General features: G+C 44.5%; 1 protein-coding gene across 1 annotated transcript in view; it reads left to right on the forward strand.

The window, feature by feature from the left end:
• The first annotated feature begins 524 nt into the window (after positions 1 to 524).
• Positions 525 to 20,332, forward strand: part of LOC126252422 (BAI1-associated protein 3) — a 503,482-nt gene continuing 483,674 nt past the window's right edge. Inside the window, exons 1-2 of the mRNA XM_049953312.1 lie at positions 525 to 537; positions 15,514 to 15,681. Of these exons, the coding sequence (XP_049809269.1) occupies positions 525 to 537; positions 15,514 to 15,681 (181 nt within the window). The remainder of the gene's footprint in view (positions 538 to 15,513; positions 15,682 to 20,332) is intronic.

The following is a 20,332-nucleotide window of genomic DNA, read 5'->3' on the forward strand; positions in this document are numbered from 1 at the left end:
ATCGCTTCCTAACCAGACAGGAATTGCTGCAGGCAGTGAATTTAGTTCCAGCTCATTCCTTTAACAAGAGAACATTGCAACGGGAACTGTATGTAATGCACATTTATATTCTGTCACGGCACAACAGGTCATTGCTCACCCCTGGTTTTCAAGTTGACAACAGCAAAGCACACCGGGCTGCAAGAATATGCGAATGGTTTTTTGAAGTCTCCAATCCTATTACATCTCGACTGGCCTGCAAAATTGCCTTAGTTGAACCCCGCAGAAAATCTGTAAGACACTTTGGGCCAGCGGGTAAAACGTCGAGATCAGCGTCCCACAATGGTGGAACTGCGCTGTAAAATCATAAGCGAGCGGCTTGACCTGGGTGGGACATACCTGTGCGAACTTTGGACTCACTTCCTAATCGAATTCAGGCGGTTATCAACTCCAGGGACGGAATTACACTCTAGTAAATGATGCTTCTAACGTTTTCTCTTAGGAAGACTAATTTCTTGTCCAGTGAGCTTATGTCAGTACCAACCATGGCATACGGAAGTGAGTAGTGGATTGTAACAAATCAAATAAACGAATAATACAAGCATCAGAGAAAAGTAAGTAAAGAAGAGTAGTCGGATACACACTATAAGACACGAGGAGCTTAAATGAGTAGATTAAGGAATACAGAAACAACTGGAAGGACCAAGGCACAAGAACGGAAGTCAACAGAATACCACCGTTAATTATCTGTTACTACCAAATAGGCAGAAGGTCTTAAGTATGACCGAGAAAAAGGTGGAAGTGTAAGTAATTTCAATTAAGACAGTGTAACAGGTAAATGCCTAACACACACAGAAAGAAGAAGACGAAGAAACAGTATTCCGACCTCCGCAGGAGGTTGGAGATCCAGTTGGCTCGGCCAAGAATACAGCAGACTCGTACGTGCCTGGCATGTAGGCCGCACATGCTTCATTGTGGGCTGTGGTGCGTGGGGAAGACACTACACTGAGTTCAGTATGGTGGGAAGACAAATAGGCGATCGCTAACCGCAACTTGGACAAAAGCTCTACGTTCGATATCGAACGGACGAGGGTGCCGTGAATGGCTAATGGTTTTCGGGACAGCGTACTTTAGGAAGCCACGGAAATTGGGACTGGTGATGGCTTCGTAAACTGAGATGCTGGTTACCAACTAATTCTGCTTGGGACCCAGTACTGACGACAGTGCGCTGCGAGCGGTCCCAGCCGAGAGAAATCCGTTTTGACACACGAGGTAGAGCCTTGCTGACCGCACTGGGACTTGAACGCGGCCCTTCCGCTACCACCGCCCGCTCTGGAGCGGGGAGTAAACACGGACCGCCGCGCTGTATCGCTTATGTAAGGATACCCAAGACACCGTCTCCAGAAGATAACGGGCGTGTCACTCATCGTAACGTCGCACCCTGTGACGACTCACTCGGCTAGAAATCTGAGAGCTTTCTGTTAGTTTAGCGTCCCGAGATACAGAACAAAATGTTTACATACACAAATCGTTTACGTAAAATTACAGGGTCAGTTATGTATCTATGAAGAACTCGCGATTCCATCAAAGGAAAAATGTTAGTGTGATGACATGTTGTGAACACACAATCGCCTTTTAAATTATGTTAGAGAAGTGCAAAATCTTAGTTAAATCTGTATGTCCAGATAGACAACCGAACCGTACTCCTCCAAAGTGTGACCCCAACGAACAGGAACGGATGCAGCTTCAAGTTCTGAAAGAGAATACAGATTTAACCTATCAGGAAGCTCTGAAAAAACGTTCACTGTGCTTTAGAGCATAAATGATTTGTACCTAAGTGTCCATCAGATTGACATTATCAAATGCGGAGACAGGTGATTTACTACGCTAACAAGTGCTCATAAAAATCCTAAGTCAGGATCGGAAAAATAGCCACGCGCTGTTTTCAGCTCACTGACGAGCCATCTTCAGAACAGTAACAATTATTACTTAATTTAGTGTGTATCAGCCAGCGTACAAACATAAGTCGTCATGGTTACATAATGACGCTTTTAGTATGTACATGGGAACAAGTGTGGTTCAGATCAACAGATTACGACGATGTGTAATGCCTGGTGGCTGGCATATAGATACACTCCTGGAAATGGAAAAAAGAACACATTGACACCGGTGTGTCAGACCCACCATACTTGCTCCGGACACTGCGAGAGGGCTGTACAAGCAATGATCACACGCACGGCACAGCGGACACACCAGGAACCGCGGTGTTGGCCGTCGAATGGCGCTAGCTGCGCAGCATTTGTGCACCGCCGCCGTCAGTGTCAGCCAGTTTGCCGTGGCATACGGAGCTCCATCGCAGTCTTTAACACTGGTAGCATGCCGCGACAGCGCGGACGTGAACCGTATGTGCAGTTGACGGACTTTGAGCGAGGGCGTATAGTGGGCATGCGGGAGGCCGGGTGGACGTACCGCCGAATTGCTCAACACGTGAGGCGTGAGGTCTCCACAGTACATCGATGTTGTCGCCAGTGGTCGGCGGAAGGTGCACGTGCCCGTCGACCTGGGACCGGACCGCAGCGACGCACGGATGCACGCCAAGACCGTAGGATCCTACGCAGTGCCGTAGGGGACCGCTCCGCCACTTCCCAGCAAATTAGGGACACTGTTGCTCCTGGAGTATCGGCGAGGACCATTCGCAACCGTCTCCATGAAGCTGGGCTACGGTCCCGCACACCGTTAGGCCGTCTTCCGCTCACGCCCCAACATCGTGCAGCCCGCCTCCAGTGGTGTCGCGACAGGCGTGAATGGAGGGACGAATGGAGACGTGTCGTCTTCAGCGATGAGAGTCGCTTCTGCCTTGGTGCCAATGATGGTCGTATGCGTGTTTGGCGCCGTGCAGGTGAGCGCCACAATCAGGACTGCATACGACCGAGGCACACAGGGCCAACACCCGGCATCATGGTGTGGGGAGCGATCTCCTACACTGGCCGTACACCACTGGTGATCGTCGAGGGGACACTGAATAGTGCACGGTACATCCAAACCGTCATCGAACCCATCGTTCTACCATTCCTAGACCGGCAAGGGAACTTGCTGTTCCAACAGGACAATGCACGTCCGCATGTATCCCGTGCCACCCAACGTGCTCTAGAAGGTGTAAGTCAACTACCCTGGCCAGCAAGATCTCCGGATCTGTCCCCCATTGAGCATGTTTGGGACTGGATGAAGCGTCGTCTCACGCGGTCTGCACGTCCAGCACGAACGCTGGTCCAACTGAGGCGCCAGGTGGAAATGGCATGGCAAGCCGTTCCACAGGACTACATCCAGCATCTCTAGGATCGTCTCCATGGGAAAATAGCAGCCTGCATTGCTGCGAAAGGTGGATATACACTGTACTAGTGCCGACATTGTGCATGCTCTGTTGCCTGTGTCTATGTGCCTGTGGTTCTGTCAGTGTGATCACGTGATGTATCTGACCCCAGGAATGTGTCAATAAAGTTTCCCCTTCCTGGGACAATGAATTCACGGTGTTCTTATTTCAATTTCCAGGAGTGTATAATACAAGGCGATTGACAGTGGTAACAGCTGCTTTGTCCATGTGTGGATGTAAGTAAGGCGTATCACTCGCAAAGCTGGCTTCAGAAACAAAGAAGTACCTGTGTAACGGCCGTCAGAGAACTAACCTACTACATTATGTGATCAAAAGTATCCGGACATCTGGTTGAAAATGACTTAGAAGTTCGTGGTGCCCTCCATCGGTAATGCTGAAATTAAATATGGTATTGGTCCACTCTTAGCCCTGATAACTGCTTCCACTCTATCAGGCATACGTTCAATTAGGTGCTGGAAGGTTTCTTGGGGAAGGGCAGCCCATTCTTCACGGAGTGCTGCACTGAGGAGAGATATCGATGTCGTTCGATGAAGCCTGGCACGAAGTCGGTGTTCCAAAACATCCCAAAGGTGTTCATAGGATTCAGGTCAGGACTCTGTGCAGACCAGTCCATTACGTTATTGTCATGTAACCACTCCGCCATAGGACGTGCATCTTGAACAGGTGGTCGATAGTGTTGAAAGATGCAGTCGCCACCCCCGAAGTGCTCAACAGTGGGAGCACGATGGTGCTTATAACATCAATGTAGGCCTGTACTGTGACAGTGCTACGCAAAACTCAAGGGGTCAAAGCCCCCTCCATGAAAATCACGACCACACCATAACACCACCGCCTCCGAATTTTACTGTTAGCACTACACACGCTGGCAGATGACTTTCACCATACGTTAGCCATACTCACACCCTGCCATCGGATAGCCGCATTTTGTACCGTGACTCATCACTCCACTCAACGTTTTTCCATTATTCATCGTCCAATTTTTACACTCCTTACACCAAGCGAGGCATAGTTTGGCATTTACCGGCGTGATGTGTGGCTTATGAGCAGCCGCTCAAAAATGAAATCCAAGTTTTCTCACCACCCGCCTAACGGCCATAGCACTGGCAGTGGATCCCGATGGAGTTTGGATAGATGTGTGCCTATTACACATTACGACCCTCTTCAACTGTCGGCGGTCTCTGGCAGTCAACAGACGAGGACTGCCTGTACGCTTTTGTGCTGTACGTGTCCCTCCACGTTTCCACTTCACTATAATATCGGAAACAGTGGACCTAGGGATGTTTAGAAGTGTGGAAATCTCGCGTAAGACCTATGACACAAGTGACACCCAATCACCTGACCACGTTCGAAGTCCGTAAGTTTCGCGGAGCACCCCATTCTGCTCTGTCACGATGTCTAATGACTACTGAGGTCGCTGATGAGGAGTACCTGACAGTAGGTCTCTCACTCTCATCTGTTACTTTCCGCTCTTTGGGGGTTTTGGGGAGTTTGTAGCCTTGCGGCTTTTACTCCACTTTGTACTTGTGTGTGCTTATTTCTGTGATTTTCTGTTGTCTGTGTGATATGATGATTGTTCTGTATGTGTCTGGTACTTGCCTGGGGTTGGCGGGATGATTGATATTATGGGGGAAGGAAGAGGATCAAGAATTGGATGTGGGGATTTTCTCTTCGACTTAGTCGTCGAAGATCGTCATTGGGCGTTTGCGCTTGTCACGGGACATGTCGTACCGACCTAGGGAGTGGATGAGGACGTTTCCTGACCTGGAAGAGCTTTCATAGAAGGCCCTTGCCAGATCTTGGAAGCGCTCTTTTAGGAATGGGATTTCAGTAACGGAGTGCAGATCGTCAATAGGGAATCCGATGGGTAGGCACAGTGCCCTCCTGACGGCCTGGTTCTGCAGCCTCTGGAGTTTGTCCAGGTGCTGCTTCGCCGCGTATCCCCAGACAGGGCCTGATATACGTTCACACCCACAGAGTTGGGAAGGGACCTGGTTGAGTTGAGGATTGGGTATAGGATTGAGATTCTGGCACTGACCTTCCTGTGGACCTCGTCTATGTGGGGTTTCCAGGTAAGACGAGAGTCCAAGGTTACGCCAAGGGGAGTTGGGTTCTGCGCCAGGGGAATTGGGTTCCGTTTAGTTGGAGGGAGGGGGGGGCGTTAAGGAGGACCGCGCCTTCCGAATCTCCAGGTGATCAGCATTGCCTGTGTCTTTTCAGAATTGATGGTAATGCGCCAGCGACGGGCCCAAGTTTCTGTGTCATCTAAAACCCTTTGTAGCCTACGGATGACCAGGTCCTTGTTCGCATTTCGTGTGTAGAAGGCTGTGTCGTCTGCACACAGCGCTGTGTGCACCAGGGGGGCCATTGGTGTGTCTGCAGTGTATAGACTGTACAAAATGGGCCCCAGGACCGATCCCTGTAGCACCCCAGCACGAATCGCCTTTTGGTCAAGGTGGCGGTTTCTACTTTGACAGAGAAAGTCCTATTCATCGCAAAAAAGTCGCAAATTTTTGCACAATGCTAGGAGGTTGGGTTGTTTTGGGGGAAGAGACCAACCTACGAGGCCATCGGTCTCATCGGATTAGAGAAGGACGGGGAAGGAATTCGGCCGTGCCCTTTCAAAGGAACCATCCCGGCATTTGCCTGGAGCGATTTACGGAAATCACGGAAAACCTAAATCAGGAGGGCCAGACGCGGGAGTCCTATTCGTGAGATAGCTTCTGATCTGCTTAACTAAGCTCCCCGGAATTCTTGTGTGCATAACTTGTAGAGTAGCCATCTGTGCCATACAGAGTTGAAGGCTTTGGCTACGTCTAGTAGTAATATCCTCCAGTAGCCTCTGTGGTTGAAGCCCTCTGTGGCTGCTTCAACCACTCCCATGATCTGTTGTGGGGCAGAGTGGTTCTGCCGGAATCCGAATAGGAAATCCGGCAGAAGTTGCTCTCTGGTAATATGATCCTGTATGGGTTTTAGCAGGAGGCGCTCATAGATCTTGCTGAGAGTTGGCAAGAGGCTACTCGGCCTGTAGCGCTGTGGGAATAGAGGGTCTTTCCCTGGTTTTTATATCGCGACCACTTCCGTGTGTTTTCAGCAAGCTGGGAACTCGCAGGAATGAGTAATCTCGTTGAAACGTTCGCGAGGTGTGTGATCGCCGAGGGTGGGAAGTTTTTAACTGATTGGTGACTCTGTCGTGTCCTGGCACCTTCTTTGTGAGGAGAGACCTAATTACTTTTCCCACGTCCTCGAGGGCGAAAGGTGTGGGTTCGGCCCCTGGCTCCTCCTCAGCATCGAGGAAGACGACAAATTGACGACGGACTACTTCTTCATGCTCTTTATCCTGGGGTTCTGCCGCTTGAAACTGCTTCTCGAAGGAGCCGGCGACGCCGTTGGCCTTCTCAGCGTGGCTGTAGGCCAGACCCCGCTCGCCGTGCAGTGGCGGCATCCTAGCGCGTCGTTTTGTGAATTGCTTGGTTGCTTGCCATAGTGTGTGATCGTCTACTTTGAGAGCTGTGAGGCGGTTGTGCCATTCCTGGTTTCTGTGCTCATTGAGCGCGACCTTCAGCTCTCTCTACAGACGATTGAGCAGCCTCCTGGTGGCCTGATCTCTGGTGATCTTCCACTCTTTTGCCACTCTGTTCTTATGTCGAATCTGAGCTAGCAAATGTTCCGGGAGCTGTATTTGCGGGTACGACCCGTCTCTTTGCGGGGGCGTGACCTCTTCCGCTGTTTGCAAGATGGAACCTGTTAGATATTGTAGCGCTTGTTCTGCTGTTTTGGCAGAAGGTGGCGGAGCGCGAGCGATATCAGAGGCGACAGTTTCTCGATATCGCTCCCAGTCTGTACGTTTGTAAGACGTCTGGTACCGTGGGAGCGCTACCCATTCTCCCACATCGATCTCTAGAATCACTGGGTTTTAGTCGGAGGACATTCTGTTGACTGTCCTTGCGGCCACAAACCCTGCGATCCTCCTAGTGAGAGCTATGTCTAACACGTCGGGCCTACCTCCATTTTTTGGAAAGTGTGTGGGCTCGAATGGACCCCATGTTTCGAAGTGGTGGTCGCGCGCTAGTCGTTGCAGTTTGGTGCCTGCTCTGGAGGTTGCTCTAGAGTTCCAATCTGGGTGTTTGGCACTGAAGTCACCTCCTATTATGAGTTTGCCTTCAATTTACCCTAGGGCAGCTATATCTCCCTCATCTATCTGGTCTTGTGGTTGGTCTGTAGATTGCAACGATTGTTAGTAGTCCAGTGGCAGTGGTTACTTCCATCGCCACTGCTTCAATTTTATTGGTAGCTGGTAAAAATACCTGGAGGTGGGAAATCCCTCTTTTTATGTAAATGGCCACTCCCCCACCTTGGGCTGGCCTGTCCTTGCGGTAACTAACGTAGCTGGGGACTGTCGCTTTTATTCCCGGTTTTACGTGGGTTTCCCTCATCATGCATATGTCGATGGAGAACTTCTTCTTGAGTTCTCTGAACTCGACCTCTTGATTAACAATGCCGTCTGCGTTAAAGACGCACATTGTCAGGCCTTGGATATATGGTCGTCTATCCATGATGGGGTTTTGAAACTACATAAGAAGTCGCAGAAGGAAACGACTGCTGGGCTGCTACCTGAAGGGCAACGAGGATCTGTGTGTTCTGCCTCCCTGAATTCCTTCATCATTTCCATGATGAGGTTCATGGTCTGGACCATAATGCCTAGCACCTGATCCGAGGAGTTGGAATGTGTGTGGGGTTCCCTAGAGCTTCCTCTGTCTTGGTGGACCTGGTCGTTATTGTTGTTGTTGTGTGTTTCCCGGTGTTGTTCTTGTGACTGTGTTTGGTGTTGTAGTGATAGGACTACGTTTTCATGGGCTCTCGAAGGAGAAACCACTTCTGCATATGTTGCCCTCGGTGTATCCGGTCTTGGTTTTACCTAGCCTTGTCCGTGTGTGTTGATGTGTTTTGTTTCTTTGGGTGACTGTTTTAGGTGGTGATGTTTTGTTTGCTTGTGTGGGGGGCGGCCTTGGCGCTCTTTACCTGCTGTGCGTGTCTTTTGTGGACCTCACAACCTTTGTAACCCACTGCGTAGTTTTTGAAACACAGCGCGCACCTTATTTGCAGGTCCGTGTGTTTTAGTGTGCAGGACCCTGTGTCATTGGCTTCGGCGCACTTCCTGCATCTTATTGGCAGTAGGTGGCAGCACAAAGCATCTAATATGTTTATGGTGGTGTCTCCATACTTTTGATCACATAGTGAACTTTAGTAGGTACATGACAGCAAGAGCGATTCAGCTCAACAGATTATAACGTTTGTAATGCCTGGTGGCTGATAGACACTCAGTTAAGTAATAATTTTTATTGATCTAAAGATAGCTTGTCAATCAGCTAAAACTAGTTATTAATAAAGGTTTTTCCGAGCTCAACATTTACGGTTTTTATCCTTACATAATAATCATGACGCCTATAATGAACTAGAGCTTCCACTACTCATGGTAACCGTTATCCTCGGCGACCTAGAGGGAAGTACTGCTCATACTACTCATTTCCCTTTCATAGTTGTTTGCTTAAGGGAGGCAGTTGCCAGCTATCGACAGTTTGTTTTCTGCCTGACTGTAGACATTAATCACTAACCAGATGGCTCAACTGGCTGACTGCACACACTGTCCTCGAGACCTCGGTCAGACATCTAATGGGCCTCACACTATGGAGGCTTTCACGACCGATATTGTCTTCACTTAAAACTTCCAGGCTGATTGGCCGTGGTCGATGTATAAAACTCTCCCCTGACGTTGCGTCTCCGAGTGCGGGAAACATCCTCAGAAGTAAAGTGGCGAACTGCAAGGAGAACTCGAGGAAGCGCTAACGATATAGGCAGTGCAGAGGGCACCACTGTCCATCACGCGGCGTCGGCTATGAGACTGTCTCTGGTAATGCCAGCATTCTAGATTGAAAGTAATCGATCGTCACGCTTCCGATGCAAGGCTGACATCCAAATTTTATCCAGTTTAACACCTTCCTCTTTCCTGTTAAAATTATTACGGTGTTTATCAATCTCGATAGCCTCTCTATACATGTGCGCGTGATAATGTGAGGTTTAAGGTGTAACGCTCGTCTTGCTTAATTTTATTTCATGATTACCTTCTTGGTAAACATGTTCTGCTACGGCCGATTTTTCCGTCCGACCCAGGTGGCAATGCCTCCGATGTTCAACAAGACGGGTGTTAACGCTTCTCTTTGTCGTACCAATATAAACCTGTCCACAACTACAAGGAATTTTATATACCCCCGGTGTAGCCAAAGGATGTCGTGTATCGTTTGCCGGTCTTAAATATTCTTTTATTTTCCTGATGGGTCTGAAAATAGTTTCCACGCAATACTTGCTTAACACTTTCCCAATGCGATCTGTGACGTTACTAATGAACGGAAGGAAAACCTTGCCTGGGCGGCTGTTGTTCGTCGTTGCTCCTGATTCTCTGCCTAGAGCGAAGTGCTCCATTATCTCCTTCTAGAATAGCCATTCTTCTCGAAAGTCGATCGTAGATGTTCAATATCATCTTCTAAATAAACGGGTTCACAAACTTTGTACACCCTGTCTACCAAGGTTTTAATTATATCTCTTTTTTGTCTTGGGTGGTGATTTGAATCTTTATGCAGAAAACGATCAGTATGCGTGGCCTTTCTATACATCTTATGGCCCAACGTTCTGTCCCGTCGTTTAATCACAGATTTTTGTCATCAGTCTACTGACAGGTTTGATGCGCCCCGCCACGAATTCCTTTCCTGTGCTAACGTCTTCATCTCAGAGTAGCACTTGCAGCCTACGTCCTCAATTATTTGCTTGACGTATTCCAATCTCTGTCTTCCTCTACAGTTTTTGCCCTCTACAGCTCCCTCTAGTACCATGGAAATCATTCCCTCATGTCTTAGCAGATGTCCTATCATTCTGTCCCTTCTCCTTATCAGTGTTTTCCACATATTCCTTTCCTCTCCGATTCTGCGTAGAACCTCCTCATTCCTTACCTTATCAGTCCACCTAATTTTCAACATTCGTCTATAGCACAACATCTCAAATGCTTCGATTCTCTTCTGTTCCGGTTTTCCCACAGTCCATGTTTCACTACCATACAATGCTGTACTCCAGACGTACTCACAGATACAACCACAAAACTCAGTTGTCCATTAGTCTCCGTCTCCATACAAAATTGGGTTTTCGGATTAATGCTGTTTCATACGTCGACCACGCCCCATCAGCACGGAAGTTTAAAGTAAACATCTTACGGCTCGCATGACGGTCATGGTCCACCATCACACCCGCTTGGCTCACTAGCACACGACTGTTGGCTATGTACTATTTATTTTGACCAATCTGGAACTTGTTTCAAGATTTGATAAACGTCGGCATGGTTTCGATAGAAAACTGAAATCGAAGACATGTGACCCTTGCCGACCGTGGTGGCCACGTGGTTCTAGGCGCTGCAGTCCGGAACCGCGCGACTGCTACGGTCGCAGGTTCGAATCCTGACTCGAGCATGGATGTGTGTGATGTCCTTAGGTTAGTTAGGTTTAAGTAGTTTTAAGATCTAGGGGACTGATGACCTCAGATGTTAAGTCCCATAGTGCTCAGAGCCAGCCATGTGACCCTTGCAATTGTTAGGTTCAAATAAATGAAAAAGATTCCAACCTTAAGGCGACTTCTGAAAGTGTTGTAACAGCAATTGAATAGCACTATGTTCCTGGTTTATTTCTCTCTGAGTGCAAACGGTCGCATATTTCTGCATATAGTTTAACAATTATAGCTGTTTTAACACATGTCTTTTTAGTCTTAACAGAGACACAGGCTTTATGTAACTTGTTTTAAGCATCTATATAGTGATCTGCGTTTGGATTTGACTCTTCCATTTTGCTACCTTATTCCAAAATATTTATATAAACGCCACTTATCTCAATACAAGCAATGGCGCTAAGGAATATGTATTCGTGTACCCTGAATATAATAAAAAATGGTTCAAATGGCTCTGAGCACTATGGGACTTAACATCTGAGGCCATCAGGCTGAAGCGCCTAGAACCGCTTGGCCACACCGACCGGCCCCTAAATATAAACATCATCATCATGTCTACGAATGCTCAAGGCATAGAGTTGCTGCATCAATAGAGCATCGGTGCGCTATTCTGATAGATTTAAACAAATATACGCGCTTAATTATTTGCCATAGACTTAATCCGTTAAGACTTGACAAAGAGCTGTCAAATCACTTTCACAGTAAGCTACATTTCTCTTTAAATTAAAATTACCTTTTGTCATGTCCTACCCAAACTAAACTATTAGTGTCATCATCAAATCTACAACCATATCTTGAACTGAATACAGCTAGATTCTCGTAGTACCAAGAATTCTTTCCTGGCAGTGAATATGGTTTTTGAGACCTTTTGAGTATCGTCCGTACTTCAAAAGACAATTTTTTATCTTTCTTTAAATTAACGCATGCCTTTATGATAAAAAAGTACAGTTAAAGTATTTTTTTTTTTTCAAAATCATGCCGAAAAAGCATTCTGACACTCTACACTTATCTTTGTTCACCCGATGTCGTATAACGCAGTTGGGGTGTGCGTGACAGGAAGTTTGTGATGGAAGTTAAGCGAGTGACATGGCTTTCATCGAGCAGTGAAGTTTGTAATGAATTAAACTTAAGAGTCGAGTATGAAATGAGTGGTAAATGGAGCTCTCGCGGCTTCCCGCGTGCCTGGTTCTATTCAGATCAACGCAGCCGCTCTCCACCGTGCCTCGCACTTAAGCTTCGAGAGAAAGTAGCACTTCCAAATTCATGTGACAGCTTTTGTGGAGGCTACGTCTTAAGAGCAAAACCCGAGATGAAAAGACCATGCTTCCAAAACGAGCCACAAATTAGAAACAACAAACAATTATATCACTGATAAAAAACACGATATTTTTTCTACTTTTTGCTTGTTTAGTAATGGTTTATAAGTACACAACTGGAAAAGAAAATTAAATTAAAATAACTTTATCATGGGGTACGCGTAACAGGACTACGGTCCCATACTCAGAACAAATGTAAAGCTAAAAATACGATTAATAAGTACCCTTTAGGAGCTACTGAACATTCCTGGTGTCTCGTTATATGGCTTGTGTAATGAGACCTAGTGCTTTCCTGACTTTTCACGATGTAACACATATAATACTGCACCTAGACAAACGAAATATCTTAATGGGATTGCCTGAAGCTACGCGTTCCACAATCATACTCCATTTGAAGTCTCTAAGCTAATCAGAAAAGGCATTAAATACCTATGTAGAGAGCAAAGGATCACTAGAGGGATAAAAACGTCTTGGGGAAGGAAAAGATGAATATATCTTTTGGCATGAACAAGTAGAGATCTTGCAGTAGCTGAACACTATAAAAATTATTCAAAATTAGTAAGAGAAGTTATTAAAAAAATTAAAGAACATGCCCATTACGTCAGAAATCAGTAATTCCTATAACAGTCTTAAGGCTGTGTGGAATACAGTCAAACAAGAGACAAGACAGCCGGCCAAATTATAAGATATGGTCAGTATTGAATTAAATGGAAGAGCTGTATATAATGAGTCAGGTAGAAAATGAGTTTAATAATCACTTCTTAAGTATAATAGTAAATATGGAGGCAAATGGCTCTAGAGAAAAATCACGGCAATATGTTGAGAAAGCGACACTCATAAAATTTAACCACGTGAATGTGTCACCAACTTCCCCCTCTGAAAAAAGAAAAATTTGTATTCTCTCAAAAAAAAGGTCATATGACTCATGGTGTTTCAAACAAAGTACTAAAGATATATCCCGATATACTAAGACCTATCTTACTCAAAATATGTAATGCATCACTAACTGAGTGCATTTTTCTACAGAGACTAAAATATGCTATTGTTAAACCACTCTATAAGAAAGGTGGTAGGAGAGATGTCAATAACTACAGCTCTGTTTCATTATTTACGTCATTTCCAAATTTTCTGTGATGGTGATAGTATCTAACTTGAGCAACAATAATACCCACAGCAAATCATACGTTAATTTCAGAAGAATTGCTCCACTGAGAATACTATTTATATGTCCACTTACCAAATTTAACAACCATTAATAACAAAATAGGTGGTTGTTTTTTTCTGTGACCTATGTAAGGCATATGACTGTGTGAACTACAATACCCTCCTAGATAAACTGAGATTTTGTGGAACTGATTGTATAGACACCAGTGGATATTGTCATAGCTAACCAAAAGAATGTAGAAAGTTATACTTAATAATTCAGCCAATGTAGTCATGGGAGACTATTCTGACTAGGGACAGATCACGTATGGCATTTCCCAAGCTTCAATCTTAGGTCCACTGTTATCCTTTATACATGTAAACGACCATCTGCCTCATCAACAACAACAACAATTAGCCATTTTAAGTGACCATTTTGATGAGAATTTGAACTGTAAAAACTACATTTTGGAACTTCTAAAACAACATACTTCAGCTATATTTGCTCTTCGAATCGTTTCAAATCCTGGGGAGAGGTAAATCAGTAAGTTGACATATTTTACATATTTTCATTCAGTGATGTCGCACAGAATAATGTTCTGGGTAGCTCATCTTCAAGAAAGAAGGCCATCAATGCTCAAAAATGTGCTGTAAGAATAATATGTCGTGCTCACCCTCGATCATCTTGTAGACATCTGTTTAGGGATGTGGGCATTTTATCCGCTGCTTCACAGTATCATTCATGGAGTTCGTTGTAAATAATCCACTGCACTTCCAAGAAGGACAATGATGTACATTATTACATTACCACTAATGTAATGCATTAATTCAACATTTTTTGTAATGATTTTACTTCATATTTTCTTGACATTTAATTTATGTTACAATTCATTGAGTAAAATATAAATATTATATTATAGAACTAATACATGCGCGAAAATTACCCTCTGCATTACAGTAATTTGTCAAGAATGATTTTAAAATTCCTCTTATTGGCTGCAATACGTTCAATTCACTGGAGGGATGATAAATTCTTTTTTTCTGGTTGTAGAGTTCGTTGCCTTCCACGCAATTGGATAGTACATTGCGTATAATGAAGACTGTTATTTCACAGTTTCACGTTTATGAACACACTGTTACTTTGAAATCATACCAGTTGCTAGTCACAGTTTTAAAAACTCCACTGTGAAGCTGTCGTTTGTATACTGAATAGCTAAAACAATTGTTTCCATGTGTCTTTTGGACGTAACTTCCAGATAATTCAGTTCTGAAATAAAGAGGGGAAACAGGATAAAATGAATGAGCATCCTGGGAAAGTAAACACCTGCCTGACATCATTACTAAAACAAGTAACCAGTGCCAAAGCAAATACTTGCTCCCATAAACAGTTTCTAATAGTTGTCCAAGTCAGTATCCGTACGTATAAAGTGGATGTTAAGATAAGTTTACGTCATATCAATACATATTATGCAATAAGCCAATAAGTATTATACCACAATATTTCCTGTTGGTTGTGCTCCAGCTTTCATTAAGTTCCGAAATGTCATCATTTAACACTGTGACCTACACATTAGCGTGTATACAATTTCCAATTGAATTCTTCTCACTGTGACTCTTTTTTGTTGTAATTATATTCCTCCATAACTTATGCTGTTAACACAAGATACGTTGGAAAGTGGTCTCTGATGGAAACAGGGCGCTTGTTAAAGCAGCTTACAGTGCTAAATATGTTATTTCTAAACTACGTGTTACTCTGTTACTGAATAGAATTTGCTTGCTTTTTATGAAAAATAAGTTTATCTTTCTCGTATTATGATCATAGAACACTGAGGTTTCTCTTCCATCCCACTTAGTTATAGCTTCAACAACATGCTCTAAATCATAATTGAGGAATAAATGAGTAATATTACAGTTATGCATGACACCTGTATGTTCTGTACCAATAATGTAGTCCAGCATAACACCACTCAACGACACCGATGTCACTGTTCAGATAGATATAAGCAACTTTCATTTGTCAAAAGGCTGAAGCAGAATGGGCAGACGCAGTATGGGCTCCAGAAACAATGCGAACACCTCGTGAAAGGTCTATTTCACTTTCAGCACATTCCACTTTCTGACAACACGAGTGTTGGTTCACAGGCTACAGCGACCCGTACTGCCTGCTGGGGCTGACGTCACGCCGCCAGCTGGCGCCGCCGCACCTCGAGACGCCGGGCTCTCCGTCTTCCGGGTCGGAGCCGCCGTCGCCAGAGCTGGTGCCCGACGCCGTGGCGTCGTCGCCCGTAGCAGTCGTGGCCGGCACTCTCGGTACCTCAGCTGTGACACTGGCCAGGGGGCAGCACAGGGCAGGCGGCGGCCAAAAATGGCGACGTCTACAGGACTGCTAGGCCCACACATCGCTACAGTTATTAAACATACGTAGCACCACTTAGGGTGGCCAAAATTTGTATTCATTGATTGCAATTTCGATCTTCGTCATTTTCAAGCAGTTATTATGTATGGAAGTATGTATGAAGGTGTAAATACAGTCATTGCCTCCATCGATTTTCAGTCTGTTCATTGAGAAAGCTGTGAAGGATATCAGTGAGAAATTTGGAAAAAGCATTGAAGTTCATGGAGAAGAATTAAAAACTTTGAGACTAACCAGTGACATTTCAGCACTATCAGAGACAGCAAATGATAGGGAAGATCAGTTAAATAGAATCAATAATCTTGAAAACCGGTTGTATGATGAACATCAACAAACGTAAAACAAGTTTGATGGATTGTGGCTATGTAAATTAGGCTACTCAGAGGGAATTGGATTTGTTTTGCTATCTCTGCAAAAAAATGAATGACAATGGCCAAAACGGAGATGACATAAATTGCAGACTGACAATAGTAACAAGATCTTCTTAAGAAGAGAAATTTGTTGACACTAAACATAAATCTGTACGTGCAGAAGAATTTCCATAAGATATTTTCCTGGGGAGTAGCCTGGAACAGAAGAGAAACATGGTCAGTGAATATTACAGACAAGAATAGAATACAAGTTTTTTGAAGATTAGATGGGTTGATTGAATGAGAAATGAGAAAGTACTGAATCAAACTGAGGAGAAAAGAAACTTATAACACTACATGTCTAAAAGGAGGGCTTAGCTGATAGGACACATTCTGAGGCATCAACAAATCTACAATTTGTGAATGGCGAGAAGGGTGGGATAAAAAATTGTAAAGGGAGACCAAGGCTTGACAACAGAAAACAGATTCATATGGATGTATGTTGCAGTAATTATGCAGAGATGAAGAAGCAATTTGGTAATGGCGGTAAGGAGGAGAGTAGGGGTGGGAGTAAAAATTGCAAAGGGAGACCAAACCTTGACAACAGTGAACAGATTCATGTGGATGTAGGCTGCGGTAGTTACGCAGAGGTGAAGAAGCTTGTGAAGGATAGGCTTGCCTGGAGAGCTGCAGCAAAGCACTCTTTGGACTGAAGACACAACAGTGACAACAACATCAACTGGAGTGTTACTGCAAACTTCAAACGAGGACAAGCATTATTGTATTATGAGTGAGAGAATCTAGAGATGACACTGCCATACCCAGATACCTGCCTCATGTGTGATCTATGCAGTACTTGCACTCATTTGAAATTTTGGATACTTGTTATACTTGTCATAAGTGTTAAATACTTGTTTTAAACCGACATGAAGGCTGTGGATCTAACCTCATCACACTATATAGCTGTAGGATTCAAGAGTGCACAATGGTAGGGTTTTGTTTACCCAGAATGTCACTGGACATTGGGGCAGTTAAGGATTCAGTCATGTTAACAGAAACCTCCTGCGTAAATAGTAGCATGACCTCCTATATGGGCGCTCGGTGATCATGCCAGTACAGAACTTCAGTGGATTTCCAGTATGAAAATGCTACACGAACTTCAAGAGTCACTTCAGGAGGAATCATGCCAATTAGGCCTAGAACAAACACGCCTGATTTCATTCAAGGCTACCGTTAATACAGAACTTCACTGAAATATTTAAAATTCTAGGTATATTTTAACACAGAACATAAGTTTGGCCCAGGGTAGGAATGCTATGTTCCAGCCAGAATTACAAAACAGTTTCTCAGTAAGAAAACTGACAGATTCCGTAAGCACCAGTTAAGCATGTTCTTAATGTAGAACTACACTCAGGTCATCGATAGTACCTATAAGTGTCTGTCGTAGGTTACATTAAACTTTGATGGGAACAGTGGTGGGAGTCCTGGATAATAGCGAAAAGCCATGTTGCTGTAGGACATCAGTAAGATCCGTAGGTCATTGAGAACTGCATCTTTTGGGACAGTGGCAGGACTTCTAAGAGAAAATAAAGGAACATTTTAAAACACAATTTCATTTAGGCCAGAGGTAGAAGCTCAAAGTGTCTAATTAATACAAATTTCCAGGGTCACAACCTGTGACTAGTAAAAGGTAACGTTAACAGAGTCATTCAGGACAGTCACAAGAGATCCAGCGGTTAGAGAGGAGTTACCTTGAAGCATTGTTTCAAGTACGGAATGAAACAGATGATCGTAGATTTATTAAATAGGCTAGCATTATTTTACATTTAGGGTTAGGGAATGTAGGAGGGAAAAATTGTAGACAGCAAAAAATACCAGTATACACATTGGGGATCAAAAGTATGTAGTTGTCACATGATGAATGCAGACTCGAAAATCATGAAGGTACAGTGGCTTTGGAATCAGGCGGCAGCTCTAGTATCGCGCCCATCGCCTAGCCGAGCCCAGTGCTGCCCCCAGCCAGGAGAGGCAGCGCTAACTCTCCTCCTGCGTATGTTGGTCTTTCAGGCTTGACCCTGTGTTGGTAGCAACCTCGCCATGTGGAACCCCCTACCTGCACTCGACAGTCCACCGTCCGTCTCATCATCATTTCTTCTCTTCATTCTAGCGAAAACTTCTCAGTGTCCATGCTTTACCCGTCGCATTTTCTCAAATTTCTTGTGTGTTTCATGTATGGGGTCAACACCTTATTTGCTCAATAGAAAATAGAGACGGCCACTGCCGTCCTAAGCCTCTGATACTGCCAATAATCTATACCCCCATACTACCTAACGCTTTGACAGTCATAAACAGACTGACTCTTAAGGTAGAGCAGTACAGAAAGTAATCAGACAGAAAATGTGAGCCAAAACTTAAATAACAATAGCGTGTCCTTTACTTCTGATTTCCGTAGAGGACTCAACGGTAACTAAATTGTTCTGGTTTAAATCTGCGAAGTCCACACTTTAAAATGACTCCAATTCCAGTACACTCGGTGAGTATTAGAGGTGTCGACCCACGTACGACCTTGTGTAGAGTAGAATTGTTGATCCATTCTATGTACGTTTGTTGCCTACTCTGTATTCCAGGTGTACTTCGTGGACCTAACCTGTAGTACCTGTTGATAAACCGTCCGTTGTATTGTTGTGTCTCTTCTTCCACTACTTCTAATCTTGTCTCTTTTTTTTCCCTCCAGCAGCCATTGTCTCTGTTTTGCCTGAGTGGTGCTCGTTTTACTGCATTTGTTATTCTTCTCTTTTTTTATGTGCACCCTTCTCTTCCAGTTTTTATGTATTTTTACTTCTCTTTCCAGGACATGAAAGTAGTATTTGCTGGTATGTTTATCACTGTTTTTGTCCCACACCACCGTAAATTTCCTTTTCAATACCTATTTTTATGTGTTTGAATTTTCAATAATCTTACATAAATATGTGGATGAAAATTATGAAGTGCTTGACACTTAGTAATAAACCAAACACAATACTCTCGTATTTTTAACTCGTCTAACTGGAGCAACTGACAAGTTAAATCCATTTCAATTCAAGCACAGATATGTCTTAGATACAAATAATGTTCACATCGATTTAAATACCTTTTAGCTTTTTCTTTACTGTGAAACTCCATCATATGGTACCATACAGCAGTTACAACAGTATTCAGCTTTCTCAGGGATGACTGAACTAAATATTTTACGAATTACAAATTCATTCAGCATATAATGCACGGGGTGATTTTTTCCATCCTGTACAAACTCTAGGGATTGATCACTGAGAGGATACGGAACAAAAAAGGTCTAATGAACTTATGCCCGGAAATGCATGGTTTCCATGCTAGAGACCATTTATTCAGTCATACAGTGTTACAGAGACTGCGGTCTAATACGCGCTGTACCTTGCAGCCACAGTTACAGTATGTGTTGAAAATTGTTTCCATGTGCCTCAACGCATGCGTGTACGCGCCGTAGCACCTTCTGTCACACACGTTCGCATAGGCTAGGGTGCATCCGAACAGTATCAAAGGCTGGTCCAGTGTCTCTGGAATGATCTCTGCATACACGACACTTTTGATATGGCCCGATAACCATAAAAAGCATGGGTTGACATCCGGTGAACGAGCAGGCAACGCAACTGGACCCCCTCGTCCCTCGACCAGGGAAAAGACGGTGAAGTGGGCTGGAGCACCATCATGTAGTAGCCACATAACCCTTCGAGTCGTTAATGGCACTTCTTCCAGGCAAAGTCACCACCAAAAATGCCGATAGCTCCGGCCTATTAGGTGACGTGGAAGGAAGACTGGTCCAAAAATACGATCGCCAATTATCCCGGCCCACACATTCCGGCTGCACCGATGCTGATGATTCGCTATCACCGTATCGTGGGGGCTCTGCATACTATCCCAGAGATGACTGTTATGAAAGTTGAAAATACCACTCCATGTAAAGTTGTGAATAGGATGGATGATACAAATCCCGGAATCATGGTTGCCCTGGGAAGTAACCAGCGACAAAACTGCTCAGTACCACCCTCTAGGAAGAAGCCATGCATACTGTAACTGTGGCTGCATGGTACAACGCGTATTAGACCGCAGTCTCTGTAACAAAGTATTTTCGAGCATAAGTTCATTAGACCTTTTTTGTTCCATATCCTCTCATCGATCATTC

This window comes from Schistocerca nitens, chromosome 4 (assembly GCF_023898315.1).
Source record: "Schistocerca nitens isolate TAMUIC-IGC-003100 chromosome 4, iqSchNite1.1, whole genome shotgun sequence".
Taxonomy (NCBI): domain Eukaryota; kingdom Metazoa; phylum Arthropoda; class Insecta; order Orthoptera; family Acrididae; genus Schistocerca; species Schistocerca nitens.